Source organism: Arctopsyche grandis, chromosome 10 (assembly GCF_051622035.1).
Source record: "Arctopsyche grandis isolate Sample6627 chromosome 10, ASM5162203v2, whole genome shotgun sequence".
Classification (NCBI taxonomy): domain Eukaryota; kingdom Metazoa; phylum Arthropoda; class Insecta; order Trichoptera; family Hydropsychidae; genus Arctopsyche; species Arctopsyche grandis.
The window spans coordinates 11,997,733-12,021,350 of NC_135364.1; the positions used below are offsets into that span (position 1 = coordinate 11,997,733).

General features: G+C 33.7%; 1 protein-coding gene across 1 annotated transcript in view; it reads left to right on the top strand.

Annotated features, from left to right (window-relative positions):
* Khc-73 (Kinesin heavy chain 73) overlaps positions 1-23,618 on the top strand; it is a 106,490-nt gene that overhangs the window by 52,541 nt on the left and 30,331 nt on the right. Inside the window, exon 3 of the mRNA XM_077440381.1 lies at positions 10,305-10,468. Coding sequence (XP_077296507.1) covers positions 10,305-10,468 — 164 coding nt within the window. The remainder of the gene's footprint in view (positions 1-10,304; positions 10,469-23,618) is intronic.

The following is a 23,618-nucleotide window of genomic DNA, read 5'->3' on the forward strand; positions in this document are numbered from 1 at the left end:
AAATATAAGTCACTTTAATTGATAAGTTCTCGGCGACCGTATTGTATTGTAAACTCGTGCTTTCTTCTCTGTGTAATTATGTTATTTATTTACTTTATTTGGGAAGGAAAACTTAATTTGATTTTTTTTTTTGAGAAAAACAGCTGTCGGCCATCACCTTTGAATAATTGAAGAAAATTACGTAACATCTTCCTAGCAAATATTGCTTCAAATAAAATAAAAACCTGTTAAAAGAAAGGATTGAAATTAATTTTGGAATCCACCGTTGTAAAATGTTCGATTTTTCTGCGAAACCTATAATTTATTTTAAAGACGTCTCCCTTTTATTTTTCTTTTTTCTCGTGAACTCATAAACATTGGGTTATAATATGGTAATATTAGTTGATATTTTGGTGTTTATGGGGTTTTGTCGAAATTTATTTACTCGAATTGCGTAATCTGAAGCCGAGTTCGTTTAGTGAATACGTTCCAGAGTAAACGGCCAAAAGGGAAAAAGCCAATCTCCGATAGCTCTGGTTATACATATGTATGTACATATAATATATTGTATGTGTACGCAAACACACACATGCTTACGCGATTTCGTATGTCGGCGGTTAATGCGCTTTTCTTGTGTGCCACTGTACGTATGTATAAACAGATTTTCCGGCGAGTTTTCCCATTGTGCTCGAGCGGCCGGCAGTTGGCAGAATTTTCGCACGGGACGAAGTTTTCATTTGTTCGCTCGTTTTTGGGATTTATGACTCGCGAGAGCGATGCGACTGCCGATAAACATGATACACGACTTTTGCAATTTACTGGTTTTGCCTTGTTTAAATGCGAAAACGAACATATATTTATTTATTTTCTTGTTCGAGTCTGATAACTGGAATGAATCTTTTTCTTTTATCATACGTGACTACATGTGGTGCTATTTAATTAAGCGCTGTTTCACAATATTTATTGTTTTTGTATGTAAATATACATACATACATATATTATTTAAATACTGTGTTTATTCTTTTTAAATTTTAATTGAAATGTATTATTTCGTTTGTTTGTTTAAAAACTGGAGTGAATAGTTGATACATTAATTGATTGGATTTCATATACATAGGATGTTGTTGTTTTTGAAAAATGGAACAATGATTTCGAGTGACTACCCTTCAATTATATGTACCTTAATTGTTAGTAAAAAAACAAATACGATGCTGAACTGTATATTTGCCAATCGGCGATCATAGCGGCTATTTTGTAGTTAGTCGTCAAAACTTAGTGACGTAACTATTTTCTAGTTTTTTCGTCATAAAAGTATTATACATACATGTTGTCAACATATTTGTGCGAGCCACAGGAGGAGAAAACAAATCACGATTCCTCAGATCCCAGAATTTATTAGGTGCATAAAACTTAAATTCATTAGGAACCTAAGGATTGTGTACTATCCCATTTAATATCTTAAAAGGTGCTTTCCCAGAAATATAACACGATGAGACTCCAATGAGTTGAAGCCTAACGCCCCTAATAGGAATGCACTAGGATATAGCCAATGATAATAACCATACAATTTCATATATAGAGATATCTGAGAATCCGTTTTTGGGTTCTCTCAATCTTCAATGAATGAGTCATATTGGTAGGTCTCCATGTAATGGTACAAAATTCTAGAATGCTACGTACTGGAGATTCATAAAGAATTTTAAGCACCAACGCACTCTGGAAAGGTTTATAACTCGTAGGAAGAATCCCAGCATTTTTGTGGCCCGCAAACAAATATTGTCTATGTGCCGTTTAAAATAAAAATTATTAAGAACATGACCCCCAAATCGTAAAATTCATTCACAAACTTTAATTCAACACCACTTAGGCGATAGGGATAAATTAAGCGATTTGAAGATCTTGTCACATTGAGGACACAGCATTTTTGAATGTTAAAAGTTAATTTATTTCCGACAGACCAACTTGACAGTCTAAGCATCTAAGTTCAACTGGAGAAGGGCTGTGTCACTGTGAGACTTAACTTAACTTAAGTTTGAGGTCATCAGCGAATAAAAGATAGTCTGAATACTTTATTGGTTTGGAAATGTCATTAATGTAAATTAAAAAGAACAATGTTCCCAGATTGAACCCCTGGGCACCCCAGAATGCGAAATAAAGTCTCTTGAGGAATTGGGGTAATAATAGACAAATTGCCTCCGATTTTCAAAGTAATTTTCGAGAAGTTGCATAAAGTCATTTGATTTACCAAAACGTCTTAATTTTACAAATAAGAAAAATTACACCATATCAAAGGCCTTCATGAAATCGGTATATATTACATCAACTTGGTTTCTGGTATCAACCGATTTGGTTACGTAATTTGAAAAACAATAAATTAGTAACTGTTGAACAAGAACGTCTAAATCCATGTTGTTGGTCAATCAAATACGGTTTACAGTGATTGTAGATGTACCGATGCAAAATTGCCCCGAATACCTTTGCAGGAGCAGAAAGAAGCGCAAGCGGTCTATAATTTATAATTTGAATCAACTTCTTAAGAATACTAAAATATTTAAATGATAATCAGAAATCCTCTTTCTAGATTTGGCATAATTATTCCAGCAATGGAAAAATCTCTTTCAGTTTCGGTCGAATTTGGTTTTATAGTTTTTACTAGGCTCTTATTAGCTCGCTTTCGATTTTTTCGTCTGACAAAATTTGGGTTCTTATCCGACCGTTTTCAAACTTTGCCATTTTAAGTATGTGATTTTTCTCCTGTCAGTATGTCTGCATATTGTATAGGCTATTTTTTATTACAAGCTTTTTATATGATAAAGCCATTTTTGTAACTTTATTGCTAAACATAATTTTCTCATATTTATCAGAATCCAAAAGATTTTCTTCTTCAATACGAGAAGAATACACTCGCTTCATAATAGTTTCATCATAGGATATACAAACATACATTTGTCTTTATCAAAGCATTTAAAGAACGTTTTGATCGAAAAATTTTTCCAGGAATTGGAGATAAAAACTCCAGGGACTTCCCAGGAATTTCTGTCCCGGGTCAACCTGGGCAGAAACCTTATACATAATGCATATATCAATTGATTAATGATTATGTTTTTGGCTGTCTTTCTTTGTATGGAAGCCATATATCATAATGAAGCAAGGGAACATCTTTGAAAAAGCCTTCTTTTACAACTACACTTCCTCTTACATTACACTAATTTGTAAGAACCAATTTTTTTTTACACCTTTATAACTATAAGATCAAAGCGTCAAATTATAATAAATATAAGACAACTTATTTGGATTAATTATATGTTCATACATTAATTATATCTATGTGTGTACATATATAATTTGAACGTATGTATTAATGTATGTACATTTATATGGTTCTGCCTAAAGGAATCAAATTATACGAGTTCATCTTAAAAAAAAAATCATTTTAGTTTTTATATTGCAAAAAAACCGAGTGTGTGAAATGTCATGTATCGATAGTTTATATAATTTAATGTTTTTAAACAACCCGCTGAAACTCAACGGGTTGTTATTTTTTCTTCGAATTCATTCTACCTCTGCGACTTTTCTTATCCTTCTCTGCAGACGTAAATCAACGTCAGAGACAAAATGGAAGTTGTCGAACATTTTAAAACAACCTATGTATAGGTGGTTACGGCGGCTGTATGTGCTAGACAAAACTACATCCGTATATCAAATCCAACTGTTATAAGCATAATTGACAATATCAAAAAGTTATATTAGAGTTGAAACCTCAGACCGTTTTCATATTTCTTTATTATTATATTATGTATTATCATGAACCCAAAATCGTCCTGAAAACATTACACGATGATATCCTTACAACTGTGCCACTTTTTCTGCGAGTTATTTCAAATTATGTACATTGGATATGAACGAGATGAAGTGCTTCGTAGACATAATTTGTGTCGTTTCGTCGATGCTATATCATCGTTAGCGTTTCGAGTGTGAAATTGTAGGCCGTTAAGGGCGCCTCCACGCCGCGCCGTGTTTACGTCCCTCGCCCCACAGATTGATGTTACCTTATAAATATCTCGTATGCCGGTCGCGAATACATCCCCATTTGAAATATCGGGTGGCAGAAAACACCCTCGTTTGCCAGACGAGGGATATTTCACCTCTTGATCAATTACCCGTTCGACCTATGGCACTGTCGATTTGTTCCGGGGGAGTGCACGCGCTCTCTACCCCCTGAAAAAAAAAAATACATAAAATGCGCCTCGCTTTCTCCGAACGCAAATGAAATTTAAAGTGGGAGCCGAAATTGACGCATAATCGGTCCTCGAGTATTTATCCCTCGGTGTTGTGGGGGTTATTTTTCATTTTATCCTAGAAACGACGCTTTCACGTGTTGCTCGCGTGAGCCCTGCCCTTGCTACGATCTCTCGGGAACGGGCCTGGAATTATTCGGGTGAGTGACGAGGATCGCACGAGCCCATATATTATTTATTTCACTACACTTGATAAATGTGGTGCGTTCTTTTTTTCTCTTCCTCTTGGTCTTGGAATGCTTTTTAGTGTTATTAATTCTGCATTAGGTTGGCTGTAAGCTAGTCGGTTCATGAGGTGATGGTTCGTAGTTCAATTCCTGATGTGGGTGCAATGATTTATTCAGTGGATTTGAGTAAGGATTGGGTTATATCATAATAAATAATTCAGATCAGTCCATTAGATTCTATTTGATTTAGATATTGTTTGAACAATATTGATTATTCCTTAACAAATCGGTATAATTTCTTTAGTGTCTTTGATTATTACATTCTTACATTTTCACAGTAAATCATTGAATTCCATCTTTTTTTTAATTTATATTTTTACCATGGTGTCATTACAGGTTGCCCCAAAGTGACATCTATGGTTTTAAACTTGTACATATATAACTTTGAAATTATATTATGGTACATACATAGGTTGGTTGCCAATTGGTAACGAAGCGTTTCAATAATTAAATCAGATAAATTAGCAAATTATGATAGGAAACGATCACAAATATCCAAACCTGACCAGCAGCACTGCAGAAATACTCGGAGTCAATTCTTTTCAATCGAGGTTAAACCGGGTCTCGAACCTTGGACCTCTCGCTGGTTAGTGTTTACGCAGCTAGTTCCCGAGCTATATACTACTGACGACATGATTTAATATAATCATGACGGTTGCATAGTAGACAGTAAAATACTTGCTTGGTTGCGTTTCTACCAGAATTTGTTGATTTGACTACATATGTATATACATTATTTTTTGTATACATTTTCGAACAGTGGTTCTTTATTTTCCTTTTCCTCTTCGTACATACATTCATAGATGCCGATGGGAAATAACTGTACCCTCTTTCAGATAACAAGTTTTTTTCAATACACTCCACTATATGGCGAATTCTAAAAATGTTTGCTGTGGTTTAGTAGTAACGTTTGAAAATCGAATACGTAAAAAATTCACATTTTGAATATAAAACGAAGTATTGTTTGGATTGGTAACGCGGAAACCATCATTGTTAACTTATCATGCGAACATATTTCATAGTGTATGGTATGATGTTTAATATAGTGCGTAATGTTTTATTCATCAACGTTCAAAAACGGTTTGCTCGAGGGGACATTCGCCGCTTAAAATAGCTATTTTGCCATCAAGTTCAAACTTTAAGGTTTAAATACCCGGAGATAACCGTGAAAATTTAACGAGAATAATAAGTTCGCCTTGAAGGACGTCTTTCGCTTAATTTTTGACACAAGTTGAATTTCAACCGTGAACATAAATATATAAGACATTATCCTTTAAATTTGGCAATCTCGCGACTGTAATTTATGTTTTGGATTTGTTTTACGACCGGAATTTTCCGCGTGTACTCGAAGTAAAACGCGTAAATATCACGGCAAAACCGCTCTCATTCTCAAAATCACCGAAACGCATTCATAAAGAGTTTAGTATTATAGTCAAGAGAAAGAGTAAGTAGTGCCGCATTTCACCGCAATATCCTCGCATGCAACGTTTCATTTGATTTCGTGCTAAGCTTTTCCTCGACGGATTATTTAATATCAACCACTAGCCCGTTTCGTTTTATCATTCTGAAAACGAGGCAATTTTTAATTTTGTCCGTATTATCAGCGCGTCCTTTGTATCGAACCGCTATTGTTGGATTTCCTCCGTTTTTGTGATTCTAGATGCATTTATTCGACTGTCGCTTGAGCGAACTGAAAGTTGAAATGGATTATTTATTTTATTGATATTGAATATGTTGGATTTTATTCAAATAGTTTGAAAATTCATATCGGAATATTCTTGCTGTATGTATTTGCCGGAGGAACAATTTGAATATTAACAATATGAAAACGATTTATTTTTTATATGTTAGAGCATAGACAATCATAGGCACGCGATACGTGTTATTTTTTTAGATAGTTTTGCACATATGAAAAATGTTTTGGCACCAAAAGCCTCAAATCCTTTTAATTGACATGTAAGTTTGACAGTGATTAACAGCGGTGATTACAATTTTCGAAGAAGAGTAGGAGAAACTTGTTGAAAAAATTAACTCCTGCGATTTTTCACCACACGAGGCCAAGAACGCGCTCATAAAGTTCAATTCCAGCCAGCAGCATAGCTCGGTCGTTAAGCTTCTGCTTAGCGTCAAGAAGGTGCCGGGTTCAATCCCTGAATGAAAATGAATTTTTCAGAGTATGCTGTTGGCCAGACCTGGATTTGTGACACCAGGTTGATCGTTTCCTATCAGAGTTTGCCAATTTTCTCTGATTTCATTGTTGAAACGGTTCCCGGAAAAAAAAAATTGGCTAAAAATCCTTCCTACCTACTATGTCACCACTATTTGAAGTTTGATTGATGTACAATAAAATTTATGTACAATTCATAGATGTCTCGTTAATTTTCGAGTTTTTCAGTGTCTCGCAATTCAACGACTTGTAATAAAAATGCTGCATTTTGTATTTGTAATGGTAATTTATAATTGGCAAGGAAGGCCCATTGGGATTTACCTGTAAGGCCTTCCTGGTATATATGTAAATAAAAAAAAAAAAAAAAAAATTCAGTGTGCTTGCGCCTTTACAGTATGTATTCACTCCGGTTCGTTCTAGTTTGTCCATACACGAACAATTGGTTTTAGTGCTAAATGTCAATGAAACTATTAGCTTTCTAAAATTTTGAGCTGTCAAAACTTTCGAGATGTCAAATCTTCAAGTATTTACAAAGGAAAGCTAATGGAAACTGCATTACAACATTGCTATAATTCCCATTTTCGCTAATATAAAAGTATATTGCAACCCAGCATGAGCATACTTGGGGGATGGGACAAACGATTGAGAATACTCAAACTTATGCCTAATAGTTCGTGTATGAACAAACTAATATGATCATGAACGAACGAAATATACACTTGGACTATGCATATATAACTGTTATTTAATTTATAAAAAAACAATGATTATTACATTTATTTTATGGTTATTGTACATTAAGTATTATATGGAAGGAAATAGTTCGGGGTGTCGGGAGACTGCCTGTGAACTCATCCTATCATTGTTCCCAAAGGAGCGTTGTGAGAGCACTCTCGGCGTAATGAATAAATTCGGGCCTCGGAAACAATCTTTTTCGTATAAGCGCCTTATCTTAGTCTGTAAGCAGCTTATTGCATAAATACACATACGCCAAATTTTCTTTTATAATAAAAGACTTGAAAAGCATATGTCCTTCGTAACTTTTCGAACAATTTTTTCTTCGTCCATTGATTGATGAATGAAATTTGATTAGCCTCCGAGCAGACGTTGTTTTGCGGTGAGCTTCATCTATCTTCGTAGAATGATATAACATATTATATTTTTTTGACTCGTCTCTAATTATATTTATCTGACGAGTGGGCGTTGGTAAGTAACGAAGAATTAACTGATAAAGAATATTATACTATTAATTTTCCTGTGCTTTTGCTTTAACCTAGTTTTCAACCCTTCCTCGTAATTGTTGAAAAATAGATCGCAACAAATGAAAGTGCATCATCTATTATTCTGCTTGGCGTGTATTCATTATCTCGATTTCCCACCCTTAAGAAGGTATAGGTAACCGCAGCACCCTCTATTATATTTAATGTATTTACATACATCGTTCGCATACATATTTGTATAGTCGAAAAACCTGATCGCCCACTAATGTAAAACATAGAAAAGCGTTTTTAATGCCCGCGTGTATCTTTATGGCATCTATCGGTAAACCGTTCCCGAAATTGGTTTATTCAGACATTGCCCTGGAGCTTTTGTTCTTGCGGATAAAATGTATAATACTGTCGAAAGTTGTATTATAACCCCGGTATAATATTTTTTGATCGAAAGCTCGGCGAAAGTTTCTCGGGCATAAAATATTTAACGCAAAAATGATTATATTGCGCGCGTATATTACGTGTGAAATAAACCACAGTATTATCGGAAATTTATTTCCCACTTTCCGTAATGCCATGAGGGAGAGCAGTGATCTCTCGCAATAGATATTGATTTCGTTGGGAATTGCGAACCTTACCGACAGTGTATCGGGGGATTAGTTTGCTTATGTGGTGAATATCCGGTGTCGGGATTGAGCTTTTTACTAGATTGCATCGAAAACTATTACACATGTCTGAACGAAACGGTTACGGAGATTAAATTCGGATGCTGCGCTGCGTGTCATAGTTTCGGTATTGTTCGTTAAGGGCGTTCTGTAGACGTAATGTGTGCACGTGTAGAATACTTGATTGCGAAGAAAATTCACAGCTTTGCTGAAAGCTCTACGAAATTGCCATCATGCATGTGAACTTCCTTGGGGTGATGCTCTGCACGAAGATATATTAAATCACGACATTGCACTTTCAACGGAGTAGTGTGCATTTATAACACTTCCTGCCACTGAAATTCCCAACCGACTCTCGTCTACATAGAATTTTACATATGAATATGTATATTATCATACGTATTGATTTTTGATTTTAAATAATTACTCTCACAAACAAACCGCAGTCAACGTTATTTATTTATTTTATTTATTTTATTGTTACAATCAATATACACTCGTCATTACAGATCGCTCCAATGCGACGAGTGTACCATAACGGTCAGAAATACAATAATACATATACAATCAGAATACATAGCATATAACAATTAATCAGTACAGAAATAATAATCATAGATACATCTATGGATTATTTATTTTTAGATTTTTGTCTACAATTATTATTACAATTTTTATACATATAATAAACACGAAATTATAGAGATGTCTATAGATTTCAGATTACTGTGCATAACTTTTACAAATTATACACACAGATTTTGTGACAACAGGAAATGAACTAATACCAATTTTCAGGAACCGTTTCAACAATGATCAGATAAAATTGGCAAACTCTGATAAAGAAACGATCGATTTGGAGTCACAAAACCCCCAAACCTAACCAGCAGTTTGACGAGGACTCGAACCTTCGACCTCAGTGGTGCTAAATACATACGCTACCATTAAGCCAAACTGCTGGCTATAATGTATAAGTTTATTTTTGACAGAAGATTTATATTAATGTATAAACAAATCTTTCACCTCTTTGAAGAGCGTTGTTTTTATGTGATATTTTACGACTGTGTTCACAATTAAAATGCAAAAAAAATAGAATCGTCTGTTCAATGAATTAGTAACATCCAGTAACTTAAACCTTTTTAAATATAAAATTAATTTCCTCAAAATAAATGGGTTTTCATCGGTCTTGATTCTTCCAGTTTACATTTTGTATTTTCTCTCCTTTTTTAAAGTTGATATTTGTATTTTTTTTTATTATAACTATGTATATGTTAAATTAGGGTCTACCTCACGGGCCCGAATGTGAAACGCCCGAAAACGCAAATATCGGAAGGCAAAGATCGAAAATCGAAAGATCTTAAGTCGAAAGATAAAAAAAGGGTGCATGGTAAACGGTACATGCTCACTAAATTTGCGCGAGCAGGATATAACAGGAACAAGAGGAACGGGCTTATAAGCTACGAAATCCTTTATTAATTTTTTATCAATTAATTTTATCGTGTGTAGTACGTATTTACCAAATAATATTTTCCTTTCTTTATTATTGTTCATATTATGTCTAATATATTCTAAATTAACAGCAGAACTGACTGTAGAAAAGTAATCAAATCATTAGTGAATTCTAGAATTAGTATTATTTGTGTTGTTTACTGGGCTAGAACCTTTTTTATTTACATACATACACGCTCTTTCCAGAATCTTTCTAATTTTCAATGTATCATGCATAATAATAGAGATTTTTTTCATTTTTCTTTCAGGAAGCAACCGAAGACTTTCGCTTTTGACCATTGTTTCTTTTCGTTGAATCCGGAATTGACCAACTATGCATCTCAACAGGACGTTTTCGACTGTCTCGGGCGCGATATCCTTGATAATGCGTTTCAAGGATACAACGCTTGTATATTCGCCTATGGACAAACAGGTAATTTAAAATTTAACGTAAGCTTTCATCGGAAAACTTTGTTATTGTGCTTGCTCTAAGAGGGAACGAGGCACGTATTTCGATGAAAATCTTTAAATAAAGTTTCGTTAAAAAATACGCGCGTTCATTTCAGGCTTGCGCGATCTTAGGAAGTCTACTTTTCGGGGGATTTTAGTGCTCCCCGGAGAACGGCAGCGGGTGGGAAACTTTGAATTGGACCATTGTACTCGCCGCTTTTCGTGGAAAACCGAGCTTTTCCATCCGTGTATATTTGTTTCCTTTCTCCGAAGCCAGATAGAGTGGGTCAAAGGTCGGTCTGATTGCTTCGTTTCATGACGTTTGATTAATTCATGGTTCGGACCTGCTCTCGTTCGTCGTCTCTTACCGTACAGTTTTATTTTGAAAATCAATTTAATTAAGGAGCACAACAACACAAAGCCTTGAGTTTTGCTCACGACGTTTCGCAGGAAATTGGCGTTGATACTCGCAAAGAACGGTCTATCGGGGACCGGTTGTTGTTGGATGAAAATATCGTAAAAAAATAAGTGAGCCTTTTGTGCGTATACGGAAAAGCAACGTTCATATAATAATATAATATACGTAGACGCGTGGGAATCGTTCGAGAACCATTAATCATGGCAGTCAACGCTCTTATGAAAGTTAATGTCAATTTTTCTGTGCTTAACACCCTCATGAATGTATACTTTTTAACGTTGACAAACGTACTTACTGAAACTTTACCTCGTTTTATATTTATATAAGGTGTTGGTTTTAGAGAGTTTCACCTTCATTATATGAAGGTATGTACATGCATAGTATATTCAAATGAAATATTTTTTCTTACGAAATAAAATAATTTTAATACAAATTGTGGATATAAGATTCGTAAATACATAACTCACATCAATTTATACATAAATATACGAATTAAAAATATAATTGCAATAAAAGCATGCAATTTTCCCATTCCTTTGATATTGAGTAGGAATAGAATGCCTGATTTTTTGCACTAACAAAATGTTTATATCAACGAATTCACATATGAAACTTTTATAGGTTATTACAGTTTGCAATATTATTAATAAGTTAGACATACATATGTAGATACAATATAATATTTAAACGAGTACATACTAGAACATAAATCTTGGTACATTTTCAGAAGGGTAGGTCAGTTAATTGTCGTGGTTAATATATTTCATATTCATATACATATGTATGTATGTACAAGAAATAAGTTAGTACACACAGTTATAGAAGAAGTTCCGCACATCATACATGGTTAGCTAAGCTTCATATGTAGGTCATTAGTCTTTGCTCTAATAATAATTTTATTATTTGGAACATTGCTTACGCCATTGTTGAAAAAAACATTCAATTAAACCATAGTTAAACATGTTAAGATATCATTATGTTATACTCCCATTCGTCATTATAAAATATTAAGTTCAAAAGCCGTGAATTGCTTGGTAATAAACTAACCTGAATGAGTTTGAGACGAAACGAACTTTTAGACGAATTAAGTTGCGAACATCGAAATATCACACATGAAACTGCATCGTATATAATTTTGCTCTACTTACTGTATAAGTACAGCCGCTCTATCACCCTAATCTTTTAATGTGATAATGAAAGCTGCGCTACCCCGTTCTTAAATGTATACTTGAGTAAAATTCAAGGATGAAAGTTTTTGTGCTAGGCTACGGCATTGGTACAGAATGAAAGACCTCGCTGACGAAGTTCATGGGAAGTGTATTTAAATTGTCGGTTTCGTTTTCGTCGATATGGCAAAGGGTAGGTGAAAAATCGCCGACCTCCGCAACGCAAACAGCTGCAAATTTTCCCGAAGGGGTGGTAAGGGGCTTCGAAGGTCGCGTGCAAAACCATCAACCCGGTAAACAAAAATTATATTTGTCCTATCCGGGTCGGTCAGGGCTTGTGTGTATTTGACGACACTTTTGGTACTTAAGCTGTTGCTTGCGGGCTATTCGGTTACGCTCAACAGCCTCCGGTAGAATTTTCCGAGATTTCCATTCTCGATTTTGGCGGAAAATTATGTTTTTGTGATTATTGATTTTCGTATCGCCTTCGTCGTACGTTTACCAATTAAATTCTGACCTTTTGCGTTTTTGTGCGATAAAGCTATTTTTGTACCATTCGATATTTTTCATGTGAAATTTTCGGTTTCGTTAAATATTAAATGCTTTCAAACTCAATGACCTCAGATATGGATCAAATATTTCCACAACTACGTCTATTCTGCATATTTTATCACATCGAATTGATTCGTATTGGAACTGTTTGTTTTTTTTTTAGTTTCTTATTATAGCAGTAGTGATTTTGTACGAATTTGGTGGGTGGGACGTTGGAATTAATTTAAAACATTCATTACTGTCCATTGTCCGTTACCTGAGAGCGTAATGGATTCGATTTCGGCACGGAAACTGGCGGTTTTCCATCGGATAAAAGTCCTTATTTAAAATACCACTTCGATTAGAGTTTCATTTTGTTTCCAAAAAAAAATTCCAGATATTCTCGCGCATTAATCACTCCCGGTCTAATTAAAAAGATTATCCACGAAAATGCAAGTCACCGAACCATATGAAAAAGCTACACGGGGTACGTAAACAGGCTTTTATTTATATTTTACTTTTATCTGTATAAAAAGAAGAATTATGGGGGAAAATATAAGGTCCACCATCGAACCCTTTCGCAATACTTTCAAATCCTTTGAGTACTACATATAATATACCATTAATTAAGTAAATTGAGAATCAGGCGTCAAGCATAATTTTTTTGTACTTTTTAGCTATCTGTATATCTTGGTGATTGTGGTAAAGCTAACACCGAGAAGTTCTCGGGCTATGGGTTGACCTTGATTGAAAATATTTTTTTTCGGAGTATTTCTGCAGTGCTGCTGGTTAGACTTCGATATTTGTGACTCCAAGTCGATCGTTTCAGAGCCAATTTTTCTGATTTCATTGTTGAAACGGTTCCTCATCAAATTGGAAAAAGCCATTCTACCTACTTTTTATTATCACCATTATTTGAATATGATTGCAAATTTATAATCTATAAATTTATATTTTTACAAGTTTAATACCACAGGTTTCACTCATACATTATTTTTTTTTAATTCATAATAATTGATTTTTTTTAATATTATGTATAAAATGTATTATGAGCATTTATTAAAAATTGTTAATGGGTTTTTGAGCTCTTTTTCCTATTATGCTGTACATTAAATAACATAATACTATGCTTACTAACAAAAATAAAATAACATTACAAAATAGAAAATGATCAGTAGATCAGTAGCTATTAAAATAGATATAAGATGCATTGTGAACATATGTAATTTAGGAATAATAAAAATCATTCAAAAATCAAAATATTTTGCGTTTTGGGCTAAAATATCTTGAGCAAATTTCATACATTACATCGTAGGCTTGCTTATTTGATTTGTCTTTTATGTAATACTTATATTAATATCATCTCAGTACTTAGAATAGATCAAGATTTTGCTTTGTATTTTTCTTTTCTTTTGAGATTCGCATTCATACGTTATTATCAGAGAGTGGTTTCTTCTTCGAACATGTATTAATTAGATAATAAAAAAATTGAAAGCCAAAAGTTATTTGTCACCATATAATAAATATATCACTGTGGAGTAATTGCTTATAGACCTAACAAATAACATTATGTATGTATTCGAAAATAATAGATATAATATATTATATATGTACATATAATGCTTTTTTTTATCGATTGGATTTTTCATTTTTTGTTGATTTCTGTAAATGGGGCGCACGTGTTTAGTGACCATAAGCTTAATATTAGTATGGGGGTGAGTTCATTATGTGAGTGGAGCTTTTTGGTCGATTGTTGGCATGGACGGCGAACTTTGGAGCTTTGAAACCGCATAAACCAAACGATTCCAGCTATTGGTTTACTGAAACAATCGACTTTTCAGTCTGTCAAAATGGAACTCAACTCAGCTTTCCGGAGTTTAACGTATTATACATACTTAACAAACTGAGCTTAACGTAAGAATCCATTGACGCGAAATATTTAAGCAGCCGGAAGTTTACCATATATATATATATATATATATTAATTGTTTATAGGAACTAATAAATCATTTGCGTAATTGACTCCCTTAGCCAATTTTGTATATAAATGTACATATGTATGTATGTGTGTGTATGTCGACGAAATCGTGGAAACTTTTTCAATCCTACGATCCCGGCGTTGAACTTTCGTTTGATTATGGATAGATTGTGTTCCGTTTGAAAGTTTTCTCCTCGTGTTATATTATACTTACTGGATAGTTTACCCGGTATGGAATTCTGCCGACGGGCGCTCGCTGCCTATGGGGGGAGTAATTGGATATTTAGATTTCATCTGTAAGGATATATATATATATCTCTTGCGGAAAATGTTTACGAGAAAAACAATTATTTTGTAATCGGATAAAATATTTCGCGTGGCATATTTGTCGACATTAATATCCGAGATTCAGCTGTTTGCAAATATTGGAATTTTTTGTTCTATTTTTAGATATCATGCTGGTATTGTACTCTCCGACGAACAACGAATTTAAATATGAATTTAAACGAAAGCCAAAATTCGATAACGGCTGTTATTTTAAGGCCCAAAAAAATGGCGGTCGACGCTATTCTTGTTTTTTCTGGGCTGTGGAGCTGTTTCAAAAAAACATTCATATGATATTGTTATTTATAAAAATAATAGCGATTTACAAAATATATAAAATAAGAAGGAATTAAAAAATAATATTTAATATAATTTATTGAATTATTTGTAATGAAATAGATATCAATTTCACACACAAACAAATCAATTTAATAAAAAAAATGTGAATACAAAAAGTATAAGACGGAAGAAGTAATCGGTTTCGGCCACAATACATACATCTAAATACGTTCAATTTCACGATTTTATTTATAATTTAATTAAAATTCATGATTTTTATAAAGAAATTGTTAAATTTAATTAATTAGTTGATTTACTTCAATAAAACTGGAGACTAACAAACAAAAACCAACAGCGTAATACTATTTATTAAAGAAAATATTAAAAAAAGGAGTCGGGGTCAGTTGATGTATGTAATACGACTCTGACTGCCCTGGTATTTTTTACCAATAAAATTTAATGTCGGTGGATTCCCGAACCGTTTCTTAGCGTTTCGCGATATTTTATGGAAATATGACAATGATGGTTACCGATGAGGTATATGTGGGAATAAATTACCTTCACTATTTGGTAGTTCTTTAAAATTAAAGTTGGTAGTTTTTCTAAATTTGGTAGTTCTAAGTTAAAGTAGGTAATGTTTCTTTTCGATAATTATATTTTTGTATTGTTTTTAATTATGATCCTTCCATTATATGTTCGCTTTTAATGCCACGATTGAGGATTTTATATTGCAGCAAGTGGAGCGCCTTAAATCTGTTTAAGGGCTTTCACTTTAGGTTGAGCGAATTTTCCGGCAGAGTCGCCGAATGTCGAGATTTTCGCCTCGAAATTTTCGTCGGGGATTTAAAGGGACGTCTATAAAATAATGTCGGGGAAATGGCGGGGTTTTAACATATTACTACAAAAATGGCTTCTTCGGAAGCTAAATCAGCTTTTTATTCTTAATATAATACCAACTTTTTTATATTTAGAAATTGCACTCATCACTCTTTGAATACGATTCGAGACAGTTTGTTCACCTTTCTGTCCTTGTATTATACATATATTTACACGCTTTCCTATTTTTTTTTGTATGAACATTTTTGAGACGCCCGTATATTTTATGAATCTTATTAACATTTCTCCGAGTACGTATTTATTGCGTACCCTACATACCTCGCGAAGGGATATATATTTATATTTACGTGCCGGCAGCTTGAGAGTGTGCGAAATACCTTAAATATTCTTCAGGTGAGTTATCCTCTCGCATACCCGTTGATGTGATCGTTTGGTTTATGAGTTTTACCCCCGAAACTTGGAGTTTCAACCTCCACCAGCATCCCCTTTCGTTAATATAATGCGACTTTCCGAAAAGATACGCTCGCTGACGAGTCGCCTTCGTCGAATATTTTATCATAATGTTTATTGCTCAACTTGGAACACGTCGAAACGTACGCTCGCGAGTTTTTAATGACCTTTTTACATTTTTCCGTGCGTTTTAATGTTGTTTAATTTAATCGAAAGTTTTCCCGGCTTGAGCTCGTATCGACGTACTCGACGCGGTACAGAAATTTTGCGTCAAGGCAATAAAAATAAATAATTTCGCTCATTTGTTACGGAAAACTGACAAAAAATGGTCTTGGCATAATTTGCTGAAATTTCTGTAACGGCAATAAAAGAAACGCAAGCAGAATTTCAGCGAGAAGTCTATATACTGTCTCTCTTTATTTTTTGTTCTTCGAATAACATACAATATATGACGGTTTTCAAAATTAAATTCTGATTAATTACACTGAGCAACAAAAAAACTGGACTGGAGCGGCTTGACTATATTTAACACCGAATTCGAATACATATGACATTGATTTTTATTCTCTCTCATTTATGAGATATGAGCGTTTAAAAAAATGCGCAATTTTTACCGTTTTTTGGCTTTTGCAGTCTTTAACTCAAAATTTACTATTGATGTGCTAAAACTGAGTATTGGAATCAATAGTCAGATGTTCGAATTCAGTGGGTCAAACTAATTCAAAATTAATGTCAGTAAAAAACGTGATTTTTTGTTTGATTGATTGAGTTTACAATAGAAATCCTTCCTTAAATGTTTTAACAGTTTTTTCTTTTACTCGATGCAAATTATTTATAGATGGTGACCAGTTATTCAATGAAGTACAGAAGCTGTTACTGTTTTATCGAGCATTTACATCCAAAAAACAATTTTCTGAAAGTTGTACAATGAATATATGTATAACTTTCAGAAAATTGTTTTTGTACACAATTACTGAGCGGACAGGGAATCCGCTCAGTAATTGTGAATTGGACAGGGAATTCGAAATATAAAGGAGAATCGAAATTACAAAATGAAAATCAGATTGGAATTCAGCCACATACAGTTCTGACTTTCTTTTCTATCTCATCCTGTTTGTGGACAAAGACACATTACTAATATTGGTTCTTTCTATTTGAAACTGTTTGATATTCAGTATTTTTAATAACAAAAACCATGATCATTCACACCATCAAACAAATACGTGAATCCATTTTGGTTTGCCTACTTTGTGTCGCTACTTCTACTATTCTTGCGAATCATTGTGTGCGAAATTGCTCTTCCTTTTATTTTGAATTGTGAAACCTTTTTCATTTAACCCTCATATTACAGATAGTCACTGGAAAGTATAGGCAAAAAGGCAATGGAAAATGTAATTTTGTTTTAATTACTGGCGTAGCGAAACAGAATCGTCGAGATTATCTCACAATAAATTTCCAGTGTCGTTCCTTTTAACGACTTAGAGCTTTCCGCGAATCGCCCTATTCTAGGATTTTATTATTAACGAGGCTCTTGACTTCCGCGTTTGCCTTTTCCCATCGGTTTCGTGGCTTCAAATTCATCCGAATATACGATTTAATTTAATGTACATACGTTGTGGGTAGGTTCACGCGCGTGTGTACCATTCGCGATTTGACCTGCTGATTTAGCGTTTTGGTCTGATACCCCATTTACCGCAGGACTGACGTCGGCCAAATAATCACTGCTTCACGCCGGTCACGCTAGCTGAATTTCGAAAGCTCCATAATCTGTATAGTATGGTACCGTAGGTGATACACACGTCGTAATTCCTGAAAGCGCCGTCTAAAACTAGACATACCAATATAAATCCATCCGTGTATAAATACGTTTGAGAAATTGAATTGGGTTCAAATGGAAATAAGTATGTGTTTCAGACACTATTAAAAAGGACCCGAGATTTTGGTGTTGCACGGTAATTATATTGCTTGAATAGACACTTATCAGTTGTTTTCTTTCAACTGAGCGGAAATATTTCACGTTCAGTTTTAAGAACACATTAATCTATTATGTATAACTTTGTTTACATTTGAAACGCGCACGCCATACTCTCGTAAACGTTTATGTCTAATTTCTGCTTATTAATTGCTGCTATTTAACCGCAGCGTAGCGCATTTTTTTATGTTCCCTTGCGCTTTCTATACAGCACTGATATCATTTGTATACGATTGAAGAAAAAAACACAGAACATTACGTCTATTTATGTACATATTTACATATGTGCTTGCTATTTCCTAATTTATTGGTGATTCATATTTTATGTTCTAAAAGAAAATCGTTTTATCTAAGTTGTGTAGTGTATATGTTAGAGTTGAAGTGTATTTTCAGTTGTAATATATTTGGATTAGTTGGAATATATTCCGTCCAACCAGTGTATGTAAGTTGATTCAGTATAGTTCAACTATAAGTTGGTGCCAGGTTAAAGGGTAGGTTTTCATGAAAACATCATTCGACTAGTAAATTGAGTTGGAAAGTCACATTTTTGTTTTGAGCACATTCTTAAAGTTACCATTATTCGTATTATGGTAATGAGTAGAGGTAGGATAGTCACAGTGCTATGCATTGTTCGGCAAACCTTTAACAATGCATTTACAACCTTTGAACAATACACGGCCCCCTCAGGCTCCGGTGACTAGTAATGAGTCGTTGCATTATTAAATTATAAAACATTCATAAAAACATCAGAACTGTCATAGAACTGATGCACATTTTTGAAAGCGTATTTGCTCTTGTAGAGCTATAATTTACTAGTTGAATTGTATTCGAATATGAATGACCTAAAACGCCAGTTAATATATTACGACAGCAATATATGTATTACGACTGAAAATACACGTTGACTGTAACATTACGTATGTATATGAATTTATTATAAATGTTGTGTTTGTGTGTAAGCCCCATGTCTAGATCTGTTTATATGTGTTTAAACTTTTTTTCGGTTGTCTCGATAAGACTGATTTTAATAGATTGATATGCGTTGTACGTTTCGAGGGAAAAGTTTTAATGCATTATTGAATTCGATGTTGGAATTTTTTGTTTCGTCGAATAATGCGGATATTTTTCATTAAAGCTGGCAAGTTGACAACAAATTTTCGCATTAAAATTTTATGTCCCTTCTTTGGAGTAAAGCTGGCAACTCTGAAATCGTTTTATCCAATACAGAGGGAGTGTCGCCCTGGAGCGTTGCCTTTTTTTTTCTTTTTTCCCCTTCAATTCTCTTCTATAATTCCGTTTTGCCATTTTTCCCGAACGGTTAACCGAACGAAGGAACGATCGAAGCTTCGAAGAACGTTCTTACCAAGAGATGCTTAGAGCTTTCTACAAAAAGCTCTAATTTTTCGCCTTTTACGGCACGATACGGGGTATACTTTCATATATTATGTGCGGATATATTGATCGTAAAGACGAATTTGTTTGTGTATTACGTTTTTATTGTTGTTGTGTATTGTATGCGTTCGTATATTATAGTAATGAAATGTCTGAGCTTTCATCCGTCATCGTTTTTCGCCGGCCTCACATGTCTGACAAGCGCAAAGCTTTTCTCTTGTCGGATAATAATCTAAAAAGCACATAATACGTGTTCCGGAAGGGCGAATCATTTCTTATTCCATGCATTATAAATTATTTGTATAATATTTTAGATAATACGATATTATATGTACACTTTTAACACTAAATTTTAATTCAATTCCTATTATATAATATTACACATTGTAATATTATGTATGTATGTAGCAGGTGTTTGTATAGTATGTTCCTAGTGCATTTCCACTCCGTTTGACTAAACTGGACCAAACTTTGTTCAACGATTCTCTATTACCCAGCGGCTTGTACGGTGTTTGAGGTCTATTTGTCTATTGAAAGCTTCCCGTTAGTTCATTGATCCATAAGATTCAAATATTCGACTGTTTATTCCAAGTTTAGTCAAGTCGAGATAGATTTCGGCGATTTTAGTTTTTTTTTAATTCATTTTGTTTACAAACTTTTTAGTCGTTATTCATATATCGTTATGCATTTGTCAACATTTGGTCAGAAGCAATAATTTTATGCTATTAAAATCTTTAAGAACTATTAAAATCCACCTAATTTTAAAGTCAAAAAATTGTGATAATCTTATGTATAATATATGAATACATCTTATATGTATATATACGAGATTATTTTCTGAAAATAATGTAATTTTAAATTTATAATGTTTACAAAGTATAACGATACGTATGTGACTTATAGTCGGTAAAACACTATATCGCTAATTTCCGGATCGTCTGAATTTTATATCTAATCACCTCTTAAAACTGTCGTAATTTTAGTATGTTTATTACTCTTATACTCGTAATGATTGTACGCTAGACATAATATTTTATATTTATGTCAAATTTTAATTACGAATTGTGCTCACTCCAGGGTGAAAATAGAATTTACGTTGTCCGAGGTACACTTGTCCTTAGGCTCCTATAAAACACGTACGTGCTCTGGATTTAGAATGGTTCTCTTGCTTCGGAATTTCGCGAGGGATTGTCTCGAGACTTTTTCTCACCCCGCTTTCCTAAAAATAAGATAAGCGTCTGTTAACTATAATAAAAACGTTTACTTTTCGTACATTCGCCCAAACCGGTTCCCTGTTGAATATTGCGGAACAATATTGAATGGAATCTTGTATTTTCAGCCTAAAGCTTTCGCTATTATACATCATCTATAATACAGCTGGGATGAAACGACCCAGTTTTCTTCCGGGCGAATGTCTCCTGCTGAAAAGGTGTTTTCCGAGTTTCGACGTCTAACTAGAACGACGTCGGTTTGTTACAATTAACAATGTGGTGCCGAACCACAATGGTAGCTCTCTCCGTGGTGCATTCCCTTTGTGGTACTTCACTTATTCCTATGTCCATACATACATATGCAGATATACTCGTCTCAGTCGTTAATTACAACTAAAACTTATTTTGCTTCATATTCGTTTTTTTTTGCTATTTAAAATTCATTTCGGTAACGTGATGAACGACGCTCAATAGTAGCATTTTCCTAAATAGCATTGAACTTGCGATCTTGCACGCGATATTCTTAAAAAAAAAAAACTTCATATCGTTAAACGATAATTCGCATTTAACCCACATAGACTTTTTTATTCGGCTTATACTACGTATTTGTTAAAACTTCTACGTTTATTTTCGCATTTGGGAACAATTTCCGTTTCGAATCGTTACAAATGATTTATATAAAGCTCGAACTACATTGCCGATATTGTTGTCCTAAGAAATAATTTCATTGTGTATATTATTAATTGTGAAATATTTTTTTATCCTCACAGAAGCGATACAATTTGCAATTTATTGATCTATTGGACATACATATATAAATATTATATATTTTTTTATATTTATATATTGGGCTACATCGAAAAAAGTTAATTTTGGAATTTGAATACAGCTTAAGTTGGAAAATACTCTGGATCACGGAGAATTCGTAAAAAATAATTTCAAATTCCAAAATTCGCCGCTTGCAAATGTATTATGTGACTTATTTACATCCTTAAGTTACCTGTTGGTTTGGTAAGCAATCCTCAAATTCTTGCTTTATTGAGATTTAATGTTCTCTAGCCAACTCAAGTACATTATATGCCGTACTTTATTCTTTTCTTCTGTGGCATGTACCAATTTGATAGTTTCGTCGCCTGTTGCAAAGGACATCAAGCTCTTTAAGCAGATATCTGTATTTATTATTGTATCTTTTTTTTGTCTAGCCATAGTGACGACATGGAACTACTATGTGATGTCATTTTGGCGAAATTCTAAATTAATACATATGTATTTGTATGTAATAGAGATTGTAAACATTATAGTACTATGATTTTATTTGTTACCTACATATATATTTTAATAAATGGGTTTATCTATGAACTGGTTAGATTCGGTAAGTTTATATTTAATCTCTTGATATTTTTATTATTATTTTATTTTTACATAGATATATACTAGGAAGGCCTAATAGGTAAACCCCAATGCGCCTTCCTAGACAATTAATTACATACATTGCAAAAAAAAATTAAATAAATCGCTACATTTCGGGAAGCTGGAGAACTCGAAATTAACGATTAATTAATTAATTAATTAATCCATAGATATACATAAATCAAATTCAGATATTTGTGACATGGCGGATAGGATAGTTTTTGCCAATTTGATGAATGTATAAAAATTGTAATTTTAATTTAAAATTGGATTTTAAGTTATTACATGGTTTTGTTTAATGTAACCAATTCATTGGAATAATTACATCACTTCACATCTCATCACGATAATGCGAAAGTAAACTCATAAAATTTATCAATTATAGGCTGCAGTTACAACAATACTGTTGTTTATTAACGAAAAAATTAAAGATTTTGCTTTTGTATATTGTATAAAAAAGGTTCATAACGTTTAATATTCAACAAGGTAATATAACACAACTCACTGCTATTTTATTCCGCCAATATTCCCTTCCGAGGATTTAAATGCTTGAAATTAAGTTAAACGTTGAAAATCGTATTATCTCATCTTATTTAGTTTTAGTTCGAGTGTTTCTTGCACAGACCCCGACCCAGATGGAATCCTTTGGGACCGATACAGTGCGAATTTCACCATCTAGGAAACTAACGGAGTCTTTTATTTCAACTTGTATACAGCTCGTAAACGTATCCACTGCGATTGTTTGCGTTTTTCATTATTTAAATACCGCGCTAACGATCGTGTGAAACGCAAAAGTTTTCTCTGCCCCGCGCGAACTTTAGCGTAAGAATGTTGCTGTGACATTTTATGATGACGAACCCGACGTCAAACCTCCGTCGCGTTAGTTTCGATGTCGTCGCTTTTCCAGCGGAAAATTTAAGTGACGTCGTCGACGAGTTTTCCCTCTTTGTTCAGTTCATTGTGCGAAGCGCTTCGCCGCTAAGGACCGTTAATATTAGATGCCACTTAACCGCGCCTAAACACAGCCAGAATATATAATGACCCAGACGGAGAGGATAGAAGGATGCGGATAATTCGTCAGCAGTATCCTTTTGATCTTGGGAATATTAAAATTTCCCTTTTTCTCCCGATTTTTATCTGGAATTGTATTATACTCGTATATAGT